The 16,951-nt window shown below is 49.9% G+C and overlaps 1 protein-coding gene across 1 annotated transcript in view; it reads left to right on the top strand.

The window, feature by feature from the left end:
- The window catches only part of MYRF (myelin regulatory factor), a 105,988-nt gene that overhangs the window by 48,400 nt on the left and 40,637 nt on the right, over positions 1 to 16,951 (top strand). Inside the window, exons 5-7 of the mRNA XM_073346947.2 lie at positions 14,596 to 14,887; positions 15,590 to 15,795; positions 16,151 to 16,274. Of these exons, the coding sequence (XP_073203048.1) occupies positions 14,596 to 14,887; positions 15,590 to 15,795; positions 16,151 to 16,274 (622 nt within the window). The remainder of the gene's footprint in view (positions 1 to 14,595; positions 14,888 to 15,589; positions 15,796 to 16,150; positions 16,275 to 16,951) is intronic.

The following is a 16,951-nucleotide window of genomic DNA, read 5'->3' on the forward strand; positions in this document are numbered from 1 at the left end:
TTCTGTCCCACTTGGCTTGTTGTGGGCTGAGGGAAGTGGGTGGATGTTGTTTGGTCCCAATGGCGACGTTTCCCATGCCTCGATGGCAGCGCTCAGAGCGTCTGGCCGGGGGGGTGAGAGAGTGGGAGGGGAAGGGAGCAGGCCAGCCTCCCCGCAATTGCACCCCTTTTCCAGGCTCCAACCCAGTCCATGCTGGGAACAGCTCCTTCTCTTTTCTCTATGGAAGAGGTCAAGAGTTCTGTTTATCTTACTAAAAAAATCCCTGGAATTCCTTCTGGCCCTTCCTTAAATATAACAAAGAGGCCGGGCTACTCGCAGCAGGGAGGGCAGATTTCCCTCACTGCCAGAGCAGCAGCACCTTCGTTTCAAGAGAACAGAAGAAGAGGCGGCTACGGAGAACCTGTCTCGATAGGCTCACTTTTCGTAAGGGAGAAATCAAACCCTTCAACCTCCTTTTGCCCTGGGTTTGGCAGGGGCTGGGTCCTCAGCAAGACTGTGGGGCCTGGTTTTGGTGCATGTCTCGGTAATTGACTTGGCCTCTTCCCCTGCTACGGGATTAGAAGCATATGAAAAACAGAGAGAACTCTTCCCTGGAGACGCAGAAGATAACATAAGGATCATATACCACGCTGGATCACGCCAGGGTCCACATTGCGCAGTGTCCTGTCTCTGACAGTGGCCCATACGAGAGCTTCACGGGGAATGTACAAAAGAGGGTAGTGACCCACCCCTGTCTAACACTCCCGGCTTCCATTAGTCAGAAGCTTAGGGTTGCCTTGAGCATGGGATTTTATCCCTCACCATTTCGGCTGATAGCCATTGGTGGTCTTATCCTCCATGAATTTATCTAGTTCTTTTTTGAACCAGTTGCACTTTTGGCCATCACAACATTCGCTGGCAACAAATTCCACAGGCTAGTTGTGGGTCGTGTAGAAAAAGGACTTCCTCTCATTTGTCTTAAACCTGCTGCCTGTTAATTTCATTGGGTGACCCCTAGTTTTTGTATTGTGTGAAAGAGTAAATAACACTTCTCTGTTCATTTTTTTCCACACCATTCATGATTTTACAGACCTCTATTGTATCCCCCTCAGTCATCGCTTTTCTAAGATGAACAGCCCTAATTCTTTTTAGTCTCTCTTCTTATGGAAGCTGTTGCATACCCTTGGTAATCTTTGTTGATCTTTTCGGAACCTTTTCCAGAACCAGAACTGGCCACAGTATTTAAAGTGTGGACACATCATAATGCCATGATATAAATCCATGGTATTTTATTTTTTATTTTCTATCCCTTTCCTAATGGTTCCTAACATATTGTTAGGGTTTTTTGACTACTGTTGAGCAATGAGCAGAATTTTTCAGAAAAATATCCATGGCAACTCCATGTTTTTCTTGGGTGGTAACAACTAATTTAGAAGCCATCATTGTATATGTATAGTTGGGATTATGTTTTTCCAGCGTGCATTATTTTGCACTTATCAACACTGAATTTCATCTGCCATTTTATTGCCCAGTCACCCAGTTTTGTGAGAGCCCTTTGTAACTCTTTTTAGTCAGCTTTGGACTGAACTATCTTGAATAATTTTGTGCTGTCTACATACTTTGCCACTTCACCGTTCAAATCCCTTTCCAGATCTTAATGAGTGTGTTTAACAGCTCGGTCCTCAGTACAGATCCTTGGGAGACCCTGTTGTTCACCTCTCTTCATTGTGAAAACTGACTATTCCTATCCTTTGTTTCCTATTTTTCAACCAGTTACTGATCCATGAGAGGACCTTCCCTCTTATCCCCTGGCTGCTTAGTTTCCTTAAGAGCCTTTGGTAAGGAACCTTGTCAAAACTTTTTCTGAAAATCCAAGTACACTATATCCACTGGATCACCCGTGTCCATGTGTTTGTTTACACACTCAAAGAATTCTAATAGATTGGTGAGGCTTGATTTACCTTTACAAAATTTGTGTTAACTTTTCCCCACCATGTTGTATTCACCTGTGTGTTTGATAATTCTGTTCTTTACTATAGTTTCAACCAGTTTACGTAGTACTGAAGTTAGACTCACCAGCCTGTAATTGCCAGGATCCCCTCTGGAGCCTTTTTTAAAAATTGGCATTACATTAGCTACTTTCTAGGTATCTGGTATATAGAGGCTGATTTCAGTGTCGTATGTAGGTTATATACAACAGTTCTGCAATTTCACATTTGAGACCCTTCAGAATTCTGAGGTGACTTTATCAATGAATTACTGTTTAATTTATCAGTTTGTTCTAAAATCTCTTCTACTGACGTATCAATTTGGGGCAGCACTTCAGATTTGTTACCCACATCACAGCTATTATCCTCTCCAGTGAAGACTGGTACAAAGAATTCATTTATCTTCCCAGAGTGCTCCTTTAACACCTTTGCCATCTAGTGGCTCCACTGGCAGGCTTCCTGCTTCTGGTGTATTTAACAAAAATGTTATTGTTAGGTTTTGCATCTTTAGCAAGTTGCTTCTCAAATCCTTTCTGGGCCCTGCTGTATTCTACTTTTACATTTTACTTGCTAGCATTTGTGCTCCTCCCTAGGATTTGACTTGCAAATTTTAAAATAACCTTTTCGTCTGTAACTGCCTCCATTACTCTTCTGTTCAGCCACGATGGGATCCATTTGATCCTCCTCCTGTCCTGTTTTTAAATCTGGGGGTAGACTTTTAATCTGAGCCTCTGTTATGGTATTTTTAAGTAGCCTACATGCTGTTTGCAGGCATTCTACCCTTGTGACCGCTCTTTTTAATTGCCATCTAACTAGTGTCACCAGTCTTGTATAGTTCCCCTTTTTAAAGTTAAGTGTCACTGCGGGGGGGAGCTTTTTAATGTTTTCCTCCCTACAAGGATGTTAAATTTAATTCACTACGGTCACTATTACCAAGCAGTTCAGCTCTGTTCACCTTTTGGACCAGATCCTGTGCTCCACTTAGGATTAAATCAAGAATTCTTGTGGGTTCCAGGACTAACAGTTTCACAATGGAGCCCAGAGGTTCTGCTCTCCTGGGATATGACTGGAATAGTGCACACACCGTAACTGGCTCCATATTCCCCCTCCGCTGCTTTGTCAGTGGCATGATTTACCGCCGTTAGTGCCCATATTGCCAGCGTCAGACCTTCTGACTTGACCACACCACAAAGGCCGAAGTAGTTCCAGTGGGCTATCTCAATAGCTCTCAAGCTGTGCTCCTAGAGCACTTCCAGGGGGGTTATGGAGCTTCTCTCACAATCGGGAAACATCTGACTGTCTCCAAGTGCTGATCCAGACAAGAACTCTTCTGGGGTTTCCAGAGGCTTTGTCAGTTAACTGGACTGAAAAACACCTAGCCCCTCCCTGCACAGCTGGGTCATGCTGTTCTTTGTCAGGGGTTTCACTGGTGTAAATTCAGTAACAATGGGCATCAAAACTGGAGGGGGAGAGGAGCAAGCTGCAGAGTGACCTGGCAGGATTGGAGCCAGGTGTGGGTGGGTGTCAGGACAGCCAGGGGAAATTCAGAGCTAATCAGTGTAAAGCCCTGCACCACAGTAGAGGCAGTAAACAGCACAGATATACTGCGTAATGGGATGTAACCAGTCACCTCACCCATCACATGGAAGTGAGTTCAGTGTCCCCTTGTCTCTTCACTCCTGCCTACTGTCCCTTTCCATGCATCCTAGCCCTGTGGCTTTGGGACATGGGCAAACAGGAGCCTGATCCCCCATTGGAGCTCGATTTTTAGGAAGTGACCAAAATATGGGAAAGTTTGTGACAAAAGGGTATTTTTAATCGTCCTCTTTTTCTTTCTCCCCTCCGGGGCAGTGACAAGGAAATGGGCCACGTGCAGGCACCCCTCTGGGTTTGTAACAACACAATAGCATCTTGGTTTATAACAACACAAGCCCTCCAGTGCGGCTGCAGAGACCCCTGGTGCGCAGCCTCAGTGGAACATGCTGATAATACATGCGGAGAAAATCTCGCGTTGTTATGAAAACCCATCTAAAGGAAAAGAGTCCAGTTCAATTACACACAAGCCTCCCCTCGCCCTAGGCTCTCTCTCCATGGAAGGGTGCTGGGCAGCTCAGTTAATTTTGCCAGCCCCCCATGATTCCTATTAAGCAAGTTTTGGACTTGTCAGGCAATGCCATGCAAAAGGCCTGACCAGTTCCCAGGCCTGGTCTCTCCCCATTGCAAGTTGCCTGGACTTCGCTCCATTCTGCCACCAGGGAGCCGGCTGGTGCTCAGGCCTCATTCCCCCTTATTGTTAGGTGTTGAGAGGTGGTTGGACCTCATCTGGCCCCTAGCCAGAAGTGGCCTGTCTAGCTCCTGTGAGCGATCTCCATTCCCTTCTCGGGTGCACGGTGGTAGCATGGAGATGTGGAGGGGCAGTGCTGCAGGGTGGGGGTGTATATCAAATGAGCTTGCAAATCTTACCCTGACCTCTAGCACAGATAGTTTACTGCAGATCCTGGGTCTGCCAGCAACTTCTTCCGGGTCACAGCTAGAGCCCTCCTCTCCTTGCCTGTTCTCACTGAGCGAGCCCCACCAGGGTGGTACCCGTCTGCCTCACTCACATCTAGTGCCTTCTGCTGTTCTCACGTCATCTGCTGACACTTTGCTTCCTCTGCTGGTGTCATGGAAGAATCCCCTAATCTGGCTGGCCCGAAACCCAGTGTGAGTGAATCCTTAGGCTGGCCTTGTGCAGGTTCCCTGTGCGGGCGGGTGGGCCGCCCAGCGGCTTCTGGTCATCCAGGAATGCTGTGTCCCTGCTGCCCCATATCCTCCTCCTCTTTTCTCCACAGGGGCGGAGGAGGGAACTTCTCTCTGCATTTGAAACACCTGCAAACTGTACCCTTCTCCATGTCCCAATGTGGGGTGCTGGGATCCAGTCATTCCCTTGTGCAGGGAGAGCATATCCCTCCAGGGAGGAGGGATAGCTCAGTGGTTTGAGCATTGGCCTGCTAAATCCAGGGTTGTGAGTTCAATCCTTGAGGGGGCCATTCAGGGATCTGGGTCAAAAATTAGGGATTGGTCCTGCTTTGAGCAGGGGGTTGGACTAGATGATCTCCTGAGGTCCTGTCCAACCCTGATATTCTGTGATGCTATGAGACCCCTCCCAAGAGATCTGAAATCACAGGCTAATGCACCCCACATTCCCCAAACACAGTTCGGCAAAAGCCTGTGTAAACAAACAAGGTTTGCCTTGCATCTGGGTCAATGGATTCTGGTTTTGTTGGCTTACTGGGAAAAAGTGAGTTTGAGTTGAGAGGGCGACAAGCTTCTCTCAGACATGGAAATCGAGGGCCTCAGCTGAATTCAGCCCTGCTAGTGGTGTAATGAGCTGGGAGGTCAGGGCCCGCAAGCAGGGTTTGTGGTGATTTCCTCCAACCTGGAAAACCCAGGTGTGTGGGGTTTTGTGGTTTTTTTTTTTTCCCCCGTATGAAAGAAAAATCAATCCCAACTCACCTGCTGGAAAACCCCAGGAAAACCCATGGAGGTATTATGAAGAAGTTAGGCACCAGACACATACTGTGTGATTTGCTTCATAAGCATGTTTAAGACTCAACACGTAAAGGCAGGTTATGCCCAGATTGGAAACCTGCAGTTCTGTAAGTAGAATACAGCATCCAACCTCCCATCTGCCAGCTGGATAGGCCTGCTACTCTCTTCCAACTGCCTTTAGCTCATGATCCCCTTTTACCGATGTACTTGCTTTCTCAGCACCCAGTTTATTATGAAGTCTTGACCAAACCAATCTGAATATACTAAACGTATGTTTTGTCGGTGCTGTGCTGGATTGGAGTTTGCAGGTCTTTTCAAAATGGATAATAATCTGAATTCAGTGGGTTCTGTCTTCCATTATTTTGCATGGACATGTTCCCACCATGTTGACGCAATGAACTGCAGTGCAACCTCCTTCACAAACATAGATTCAGGGGAGTAATGTGGCTCTTCAGTTGTAAATATTAAAAGGGAAAGGAAGGGACTCAATATGATGTTCCATTACCTAATACTAAGCAATAATACCTAGCTCTTATCTAGCCCGTTTTGTGGGTAGATCTCACAGTGGTTTACAAAGGAGGTCAGCGTCGTTATCCCCATTTTACAAATGGGGAAACTGAGGCACAGAGCTGAAGTGAGTTGCCCAAGGTTACTCAGCAGGCACTTAGAGGAGAGGAAAGTGATCAGGAACAGTCAGCATGGATTCACCAAGGGCAAGTCATGCCTGACTAATCTAATTGCCTTCTATGATGAGATAACTGGCTCTATGGATGAAGCAGTGGATGTGTTGTTCCTTGACTTTAGCAAAGCTTTTGACACCGTCTCCCACAGTATTCTTGCCAGTAAGTTAAAGAAGTATGGGCTGGATGAATGGACTATAAGGTGGATGAAAGCTGGCTAGATTGTCGGGCTCAACGGATAGTGATCAATGGCTCCATGTCTAGTTGACAGCTGGTATCAAATGGAGTACCCCAAGGGTTGGTCCTGGGGACAGTTTTGTTCAATATCTTCATTAATGATCTGGAGGATGGTGTGGATTGCACCCTCAGCAAGTTTGCAGACGACACTAAACTGGGAGGAGTGGGAGATACGCTGGAGGGTAGGGATAGGATCCAGAGGGACCTAGACAAATTGGAGGATTGGGCCAAAAGAAATCTGATGAGATTCAACAAGGACAAGTGCAGAGTCCTGCACTTAGGACAGAAGAATCCAATGCACCGCTACGGACTAGGGACCGAATGGCTCAGCAGCAGTTCTGCAGAAAAGGACCTAGGGGTTACAGTGGACGAGAAGCTGCAGTGTGGGAGGTTTAGGTTGGATATTAGGAAAAACTTTTTCAACTCGGAGGGTGGTGAAACACTGGAATGTGTTACCTAGGGAGGTGGTGGAATCTCCTTCCTTAGAAGTTTTTAAGGTCAGGCTGGACAAAGCCCTGGCTGGGATGATTTAGTTGGGGATTGGTCCTGCTTTGAGCAGGGGATTGGACTAGGTGACCTCCCTGAGGTCCCCCAACCCTGATATTCTATGATTATATGATGGCTGAGTTGGGAATAGAATGCAGGTCTCCTGATTCTCAGTCTAGTGCTCTATCTGCTAGGCCCCACTGCCTACCATACCTCTACGCTTCAAGCCTCCTTTTCCTGTTCTGGGCTTGCCTGATGAACCTATGTATCTGGGACCAGTCACTTTGGCTAAGTATCCAAAATGTTCCATAGCTTCTCGGACTCGCTTTTCAGTTTTGTCCTAGTGTGGTTTCAGTTCTTCGTTATTTAGGTCAAGCTAGATTTTCCTGAACTCCAGCAGTAGCCTCGTCTGCCTGTTTTCTATCAAATTCCGCTTAAACCTTATTCCGTTGCTTTTGCGAGCCTAGTGCCTCTCTGTAGAATCCCTGTGCAAACAGCATGAGAAGTCCTGCTCTTGCTCAGTGTCCAAACTATAATGGTTATAGTTGGATGCAAATGTAACATAGGGACAGATCCTCAGATGGCATAAATTGGTGGAGCACCACTGAAGTCAGAGGAGCTGCACAGATTTCCACCAGCTGACGGTCTGGCCTGCGGGGTTCTGAGCCTTCTGCCAAGAATCCTAGGGAAGCTGAGACATCAGTCCCACGTTTCCAGTCAACCAGCTATGAGGATGGTAGCAGTTGCAGGACAATGTGTGAACTTCCATCCTGTGCGTTTGGTGTTACTTATTCCCCAAAGAGGTTTAATTGAACGCCCCATGTCTGCATCCTACCAGTTCTAGCATCATCATCATTTTATGTTCATTGTCTGAGCACATGGTAAAGTGTTCCTGGTCATACTTTGTTCTCTGTCCCTGCACAGCATCCTCACCAACTTGGATACCATATTCTTTTGTTCTCTTCTCAGATATAGAAGCAAGAGAATTAAGCCAAAACGCAGGTTTGCCTCTATATATACTTCTAGCCATTAACAGGCCATTTCTCGTGTTTGACCACGTTGCATTAATGTCAGTGTTGATTCTTTTAGTTCTTGCTCTGTTTCTTCACTTGCAACATCTCGTAATGGAGGAGTTTAAATCTGCCTGGAGGAGGAGTATCCCGGGGCAAGAGTTTCAATCATTTATTTAAATTGGTTGCTTTGTGTTGCAAAGAGGATGGTGAAGGTAGCTCTCAGGTGGTCTTCGGTTGTAGCCCCATGCAGAGCGCATGGCAGCAATCTGTTCTGGAAGTGAACAAGGCGCTGAGGAGTGTAGCAAGGTCCCTTCTAAGAAATGGCTGCAGTTTTCCTGCCACAGACGAACCTGGGAATCCAGGAACAACCAAGAGGCCAGTAATACCTTTCAACTGCAAACTTCTGTGACAAAAGGTAGATGTGCCCCCTCGCTAGTGGGGACAGTTCCTAACCATATTATTTGGTCATTTCCCCCAGCCAGTGAGCAATGTCTCCATTTTATACAGTCTGTGCTGCCTAGGGGTCGCCTTCCTTCAAGCCCCTGTCACGGCCAAGTCCAGGGAATGCAGAGGCACCACTGTTTTCAAGTGTGATTATAAAGTGATGCCTGTCATTCACATAACTAACACTGTGTCTCTAAAAAGAAAAGGAGTACTTGTGGCACCTTAGAGACTAACCAATTTATTAGAGCATAAGCTTTCGTGAGCTAGCATCCTTGCATGTCTGTGCTCAGGAGGGATGTATGATGGGGTGGGGGAGATTCCCTTGATTAGCAGGGAGCTCTGTTTCCAGATTTTCCTTGCACCACCACCTCGATAACCTCCCCCACAAAGGCAGACTTGAGATATGGTTGTAGCTGGCAAGATCGTCCATGTAGGCAGCTGGTTTCTTGAGCCAGGGTCTAACAGCCGCTTGGTTAGAGTCTTTGGAAGGAGGGGAGTAATAACGCTTTGCGCTCAGCTCTGTAAGTTCACAAGCGGCCTCTGCTTGTGCCGGAGGACAGGGGTCATGCCAGAGTCTTCATGTGCACCTCCCATTGTGTGCACATAGGCACCTAGCACTGTACTGCCCAGTGTGACTTGCCCCAGACGTTCCATAAAACCCTCTACCCTGCGCTGAGACGAGGCATGTGAAACTTCAGATGGATGAGTTGGTTTTTGGGCAGGGGCAGAAGGGGAGGTGTTGACAGTAATGGGTAGCTGGTTTCTATGGCGCCAACCCCAAGTTTTCAAACACTTGAGTGATTTCCTCCCCCCCACCCCCCCCCAAAATCCTGAGATTGCCTTAAAATAATGAGATTTTAAAAATAAGTAAATATTGTGTTCTTTGTATTTACCCTTTTGGTGTTCGAGCCTTTGGAGTTCATATTTTCAAACTTTTCTCTGTAACCACAAGAACTAGAAACTTACCTTTTGTTTACAATGCAACTCACATCTTCACAGGACTCCAGGATCTGGGGCTTTAAGATGATCATCAAATATAACTTGACTTGCAGTTTCATAGAGTTGGCAACACTGCTTCAACTTCAAGCTGGAGTGTGTAGTGCCGCTCCTTAATATTCAAGTATTGTTACCTAATATCATATCCAAGATATAGTAATTCAGGGTAAGGATAGAGATGAACCCAACCAAAACGTTGTATCTGGGGCCCAAATCCAATTACGATTTATTTAATTCCTTGACCTTTCTTCCAGATGTTTACTATTTTCTGGCCCCAAAAAACGACCCTTGGGGCTAAAATTTCTCATGCCTTTTCTCAGCTCCCACGTGAATTTTATTTTTGCAGGGTGGAGTTGGGGTCTCCAGAGATTCATGTGTGAAAACAAATGGGTTTCAGCAGTTCATGTTAGAAACTTCCACCTTTCCTTGGGCCTTATTTCTTAATGTATTGCACTGGGAGACATTTGACTTAGGATCAGTCCAGCTGAATGTTTGAAGCCTAGGGACGCCATTCTTTCTAAAAGGGTAAGGGCCTGCTGCTGCAAATAATACTGTGAGTAGTCCCATTGACTTCAGTAAAAAGAAAAGGAGTACATGTGGCACCTTAGAGACTAACAAATTTATTTGAGCATAAGCTTTCGTGAGCTACAGCTCACTTCTTCGGATGCATTCAGTGGAAAATACAGTGGGGAGATTTATATACATAGAGAACATGAAACAATGGGTGTTACCATACACACTGTAACCAGAGTGATCACTTAAGGTGAGCTATTACCAGCAGGAGAGTGAGGGTGTGAGGGGGAACCTTTTATAGTGATAATCAAGATGGGCAATTTCCAGCAGTTGACAAGAACGTCTGAAGAACAGGGGGGGAATAAACATAGGGAAATAGTTTTACTTTGTGTAATGACCGATCCACTCCCAGTCTCTATTCAAGCCTAAGTTAATTGTATCCAGTTTGCAAATTAATTCCAATGAATTGACTTCAGTGAGACTGCTTGCATCAGTATGTGGTGTATTGGGTAGTGAGTGTTTGCAGGTTAACGTGTAAGGCCTGGATCTTGCCAGGAGTTCCATGTGGACACAGGGTTTTCCTTGTGAGGAATTTGTTTCTGGATCGGGGCCTGTGGTGGGGACAGTTAGTTTGCATACACCCCCAGATGCCTCTCGTTAAACATTTATTTTGATGGCAACACAGTCAAATAAATCCAGATAGTGGCTTCATTTCAATATCTGATCCCACATATAGAAGTGGGGAGTAGGAGTGTGTATTTGAATCTCCCTTGTTTATTTAAATGTGAGGAACAAAGTCCTCTCTGTGTTTAAAAATGTATATTAGTGAATTAAATGCACACACACAAAAATATCTCGTTATTGTACCACTGAGGGTGAGATTTCCAACCCTCAAAAGGCAGGTTGGGCCAGTCTGTGTCTTTCTCCAGTCAGCCCCCACCTGTGGCTTCCCTCCCCAGTGGCTCAGAGAGGGTCACTCCCATGGCAAGCGTTGACTTCAGTGAGAATGAGAGTGCAGCCACAAAGTGCAGCCAAAGTGCAGCCAGCGTGCAGTCGAAAGCCCAGGCTGGGAGGGCTGCGTGGTTAGGAGAGGAGGCTGTTGAGGTGGGGGGGGGGGGGGGCAGTGACTGGAGGGCGTGGGTGTGGCACGGAGAGGGAGAGGTTGGAACTGTGGTTACAGGATGGCTCATGGCTCCAGGATAAAGGGGCAGTGAGCAGGATAAGCTGGGAGTGAGGGAGCAGGGAGTTGCTGGGCTTGCTGATACAGGAACTGAGGAAGGATTGTCCAGTGATTATGTTACTAGCCTTGGACTGGAGAGACCCAGGTTCAGTTCCCTGCTCTGCCCCAGATTCCCTGTGAGGCTGTAAGCAAGCCCCTTCGCCTCTCCACGCCTGAGTTCCCCAGCAGTAACCAGGCCCTCTCAGAGGTCCAGGGAGGCCCAGGCCACTTCCAGCTTTTGAGGCCTGTAGTGGGGCAGCTGCCCCACTCTAGTAGACAGGGGTTAAAAGCAGCCAAGCTATGCTGATTGGGGAAGCAACCACAGGTGTGGCCAGCTCAATTAGGGCCCAGCTGGGCCTGATAAGAGGGCTGGGGGCCAGGAGTTGTAGGAGTCTCACTCCAGCCCTGGAGGGGGAAGGGCTAGCTGCCTGGGAGCAAGGTACCTGAAGCGGAGCAGTGCTGGGGAAGGGCAAAGGGAACTGGGGAGCTCCAGCCTGGTAAACCCCCAGGCTGCAGGCCTTGATGAAGGCCTATGAAAAGGTACTGGGGCAGCCTAGGGAGAGGCAAAGGCAGTAGGTCCTAAACCCTTGCCAGTGATGAGTGGCCTTTACAGACTGCAGTCTGCCCCAGTGAGAGGGGGCTAGATGAGGACGGGCAGTAGCCACTGCGGCAAGGTGGGTTTAGAGGGTTGGGAGACCCAGAGTGTGGGGGGGTACTGCTGGGGCAGAACCCTGAGATAAAGTAGCACCGGGGTCCGGGAGGGACACAGGGACCTGAGGCAGGTGAGCCATCGGCCAGCAGAGGGCGCTCCGTACACTGGAAAAGAGCTAATTCCCAGACGACCAGCAGGAGATGCCACACCAGCGAGTCGTCATCTCGCTACAAGGCCCCTAGCCATAATAAAAAGAAAAAATGACGACACCTGGTCTAATCTTGTGCCATCAGAACTGATATATTTTTATTAATATTTATGAACATTTTTAACTCTTTAATATGACAAAATCTATCAGTTAGCAAAAAAATTATGTGCATAAAAACAAGTTGCAAAACTTAACAAGTGTCTCAATTTGAGGCCCCCTTTGAGCTTCAGGCCCAGGCCAAATGGCCCTCCTGGCCCTCCCTCCCGATTGGCCCTGGCTGTAACATGGAGATAACAGCATTTCCCTGCTCCTCGGGGGGCGGATTGATGCTAAATACCCGGAAGATTGTGAGGTGCTCAGATCATGCAGTGTTGGGGGCCAGAGAAGTATCTACGATAGGCAGGAGCTGGGCAGGGCTGGTGCAACGAGGGGACTAGTCTGGGCTTGCAGGGTGGTGCTGGGGGCACAGCAAGTGAGCTTTCCCCTGTCTTATTTCCTGTGCAGCTTCTGAGTGTGCTCACAAAATCGTTGGCTGCGGCTAGGCAGCAGGAGTACTGTGACCGCTGCTTATCCGGCTGTCCCTAAGCGTCTTGCTGTTACCTGACGCGCCCTCCTGCTGCTTGTCTCTTGTTTTATATTGTCAGCTCTTTGGGGAGGGGCTGTTCGTTGGCTCTGGATGTGCACAGCGCCACCTAGTACGATGGGGCTGTTACAACCCTCATGAGCTCTCCCATCTGGATGCTCCCCAGGCTGCTCTTAGCTTGCTGGGCCTGGGTAGAGTTCAGCCAGACTGTCTCTCAGGTTCTGGGCTTCTAGGCACATGCTGCAGGGGCAGACCCCTTGTCTGACACCCCTCTTGGCAGTGGGGGCCACGCGGTCTGATTGAATAGGCCCTGGAACTAGTGCTGCCTTATCCAAGCCTCCCCAGTAGCTGCTGCATGCTCCCCAAGTTCTGCCGAAGCAGTGGACCCTCTGATTTCTTTGAGGGCTCCGTGGCAGTGTAAACAGGTAACACGCAGACTCTGCAAAGGAGTTTCTAAGCGCACATTCTGTTTGCATAGACAAGATAGATACAGATCTCTAGAAAAATAAAGCCTGCATGCAAATCCCTCCTTGCCACTCAGAGAACCCTATGGGTCTGGGACAGACTTTTCCAGGGTCCCTGGTCCTTCCTGTGTCCCTCTCCTCCCGCTCAGCCATCAGGTTCTAGTGCGTCTCCCTCTCTAAATATGGTGGTCTGTGAGGGAGCTGCCCTTTTGTAAAGCTGCAGTCCCCTTGGACGGGTGACCAGTCAAGTCCCTTGTCAGGTGAGCCATTGCTTGGTTACTAGCTCACCTGGAAGGACGGGATATCTGTGGGCTCATTGGCCGAGGTGCTTGCATTTCAATAGGTGATCCTCCGGATTAACAGCTCCTGATCTCTCTGCATTGTTTGCCCTGTGGTTTGCAATTCCAGGCCAAGATAGAGGCACAAAGACATCAGGGATGGATGGGTTCTTCTCACAACGGAAGTGGCATTTGTAGCGTGCTATAGAGACAGACAGACATAAGCTAAATCATCACAGGAGCCCCGATTCCTGATGCTACAGCAGTCCAGCTAAATACTAACTCTGCCCCATTGCACCTACATACCAAGGCGTTAGTGACTTGTGTGTTGGGAGATACTGGGAGCTTGAACTCTGAACATCCTGATTGTGTTGTTTGAACCTTAGCTGTAATGTGATGTCAGCCTCCTATTACGCATTGACTAGATCAGATGTGAGCCCTTTGGGACCCTTGCTAACTGTGGGCGTGGGGCTTTCTGCTCATCCGGCTTCCTCAATCCTCCTTTCCAAATCACGGGGCCCAAAGCCCCACCATGCTGCTGAGTTTATAAAGGAAAAGTAGTTGGAACTCTCCTTACAAACTGGAAATCCCTAGCCATCCCCGTGGGACGCCTGGGCCTCCCAAGAAGCAGGAGATTGGAAGAGAAATCCAGTCCCAGAATTGCCTGCACAGTGACCCACACCAGAGTAGACTCATTTGGGAGAGGTGGGCTAGGGGCCCAAGTGTGTTGGGACTGAGGCAGGGGGCAGGCAGGTGGAGGTACAGTGGGGGATGCTGGAGCGGGGTACCTGTGGTGGGGGTACTCACTGGAGGTGGGGAGGCAGTGTCATTCCCTGTCACAGTGACAGGGCGGCTGGCACAAGCCCAGGACCCACTGCTAGCTGTCACTCAGCACCTCCCTGCGGGACCCCCACCCTGTAGCTGGGAGCTGGGACCTGGGTCGGCGGGATCCAGCCACTGTGGCTTATAGGGGAATGGACCAATCAGCTGCCAATTCACAGGAGGCTCTTTCTGAGCTGCAGCGTGGTCTGCTCTGCAAAACCCTGGATATTGCCTGTTGTTTTTCAAATTGTCCCTCCCCAGACATAGGGTGGAGGCTCGAAAAAGAGGCTGTGTCCAGGGAACCCCAGCCGTTTAGTAACCCGAGCTTGGGGAAGCGGAGGGAGTTTGCGGGAACATGATCTGATCTGCCGTGGGTGGGTTGGGACTCCCCTGGGACTCGGAGAGGGGAGGGCGGTTGAGTGGGATGGGCGGGGTGGACTCGGGACAGATTGTGTTTGGCTTTGTATGTCGTTCTAATAAATCCATTATATTTTCTTTGAAGATCCTCACCTCCTCCGGACCATGACCCCCGAGAACATGTGCCACATGACCCCACCTTCCCGGCTGGAGCACCCTCCCCCGCCTCCCCACCTTCAGGGTCCCCCACCACCTCCGCCGCATCCACACCAGCAGCAGCACAACCCCCACTATCCCAGCATGCAGCGGGACATGTTCATGAAGCCTGAGCCGCTGATGCCGCCGTACGTCATCGGGCAGGGCATGTCCCCAGGTGATCTCCACCACGCCCAGCAGTCGCAGATGCTTCACCAGCTCCTGCAGCAGCACGGAGCAGAGTAAGAGCACCGGGGAGGGACTGCGAGGACCGAGGGGGATGTTTGGATCCCGGACGTCCTCGCTGCTGTAGGGCTGTTTCCGAGCGATGAGTGTGCGCGGAGAGTGAGGATGGTGAAGAAGGGTGCACTAGTGGGGCGCATTGGGCACGGGGGATTTTCTGTGCTGAGGGATAACACAGCTAGTAGGTAAACCCCCTGGTGAAGAGCCAGACTAGGGTGAGGAGGGGCGTCGTAGCAGGCTGGAGAGTGTGATCGTGGGGATTTGAGGACATGGGGCAGAGGTTACGATACCATGGCCTGGAGGGCAGAGTGGTGAAGCACAGTGGGGGGTGGTGCGAGGGAGATAGTGGGGGTGGGGAATGGAGGGTGTATGGCAGAACATGCAGTAAGGGAGTGGGATGGGGAATGGAGGAGGTGTAGGGGTGGGGCATGGCGGTAAGGGGGCAGTGGGGTGGGGAATGGAGGAGGTGCAGGGGTGGGGCATAGCAGGGGGGAGGGGCAATAATGACACGGAAAAGTAATGGGTCTCCCTTTACTGAGAGCACAAAGCCTTTAATTTATAAACGTTTGAACCAGATGTTTGCCCTCACTTGAGCCCCTGCCCCTATCCTGCTCCTGCTGCTGGGGCCCATCAGCCCCCCGCTTGCCTTTTCCTTGGTGGAGGTTGACAGCTGCCCTGCTTTCCTGCTCGCTGCCTCGCAGCTCAGGGTTTGCTGTCCCGGTTGATCTCTGCAGCCTCCCAGTTCACCCAGCCAAGAAGCGGAAACACTCAGAGTCACCCCCCAACACACTCAACGCACAGATGCTCAACGGGATGATAAAGCAGGAGCCAGGTATGGGGTCTGTGCCACTCAACCCTGACAGAGTCCAAACGCCTCCCTGGCACCAGCAGGGGGCACTCTCACCAGGTATGTGCTCTTCGTCCCACCCCTCCCCCAACATTACCAAACACCTCCCTGGCACCAGCAGGGGGAGCTCTCCCCAGGTGGGGTGCACGGGAGAGGAGCCTGCAGGACAGAGTGAGAATGGAAGTGTCCCCCCAGATAAGCAAATGAGAGAGTTGTTCCCGGAGCTGAAAGTGCAGAGGGTGGATGCTCTCCCTTTGGCCCTGGGTTGGGGCACAGATAGCGCAGTCAGGACATGGGCCCCCCCGGGTGAGCGAGTGCAGAGTGGAAGTATCTCCCTTGCACCAGCATGGGGAGCTCTTGCCTGGTCAGGGACCTCACAGAAATGATTTCAGTAAATATTTCCCCATGGCTGCAGGGCTGATTCAAGACAACGACAGCTTAAACGGCTCCTACCTGGATCCCAACTACCAGTCTATAAAGTGGCAGCCGCATCAGCAGAACAAGTGGGTGACTCTCTACGATGCCAACTACAAGGAGCTGTGAGTAACTGACTGGTCTCCCAGAGATACAGCCACACTCATGTCTACCCCACCAGCCCTTTGTCCTCCCTTACCCTGGGAGTCACAGGGGGGTTGGGGGGCAGCGTTGTGCTGGAATCCCTGGGATCCTGCATCGGTCTCCATTGTAACCTGCCCAGGGGAAAGTTAATTCTCTGCGAGCGCGAAATGCCGGCTGACCCCAGGAACAGAGCTGTGTGTGAGCGGCTGATTGCACCATCTGAGGCAGTTCTGGCTATTGCCGTCGCCTTACGTTACTCAGAGCACAGCCCAGCCCCGCTTAGCAGGAGCCTATGATACCAAACCCAGCCTGTCTAAGGGTCTCTTTGGATCAGAGGGGCCTCTGCCCCCAGCTTCAGGCTCATCCACCGCCCTGAATTTTTAAAATGAACATTAACTCTCCTCTAAAGGCGTGAGACGTGGCTCATCAAAAGAGACCTTGGTCAGGAGTGTGGAGAAGTGGGCTGCTGGCTCCTGCTGCCCACAGGCTTGGCGAGAGCTGGGAAGTAGCCACAGCGGGAAGGGAAACATGCAGAGGGAGTGGGGGGATAGAAAGACAGAGGGTAAGTCTGCACTGGAGGTGGAATTCGCAGCTCAGGCAGACGTACCCAGGCCAGCTCTGATCCAGCTGGCACACTACGAACAGCAGCGTAGCTGCA

This window comes from Lepidochelys kempii, chromosome 6, assembly GCF_965140285.1.
Source record: "Lepidochelys kempii isolate rLepKem1 chromosome 6, rLepKem1.hap1, whole genome shotgun sequence".
In the NCBI taxonomy this organism is placed as follows: Eukaryota; Metazoa; Chordata; order Testudines; family Cheloniidae; genus Lepidochelys; species Lepidochelys kempii.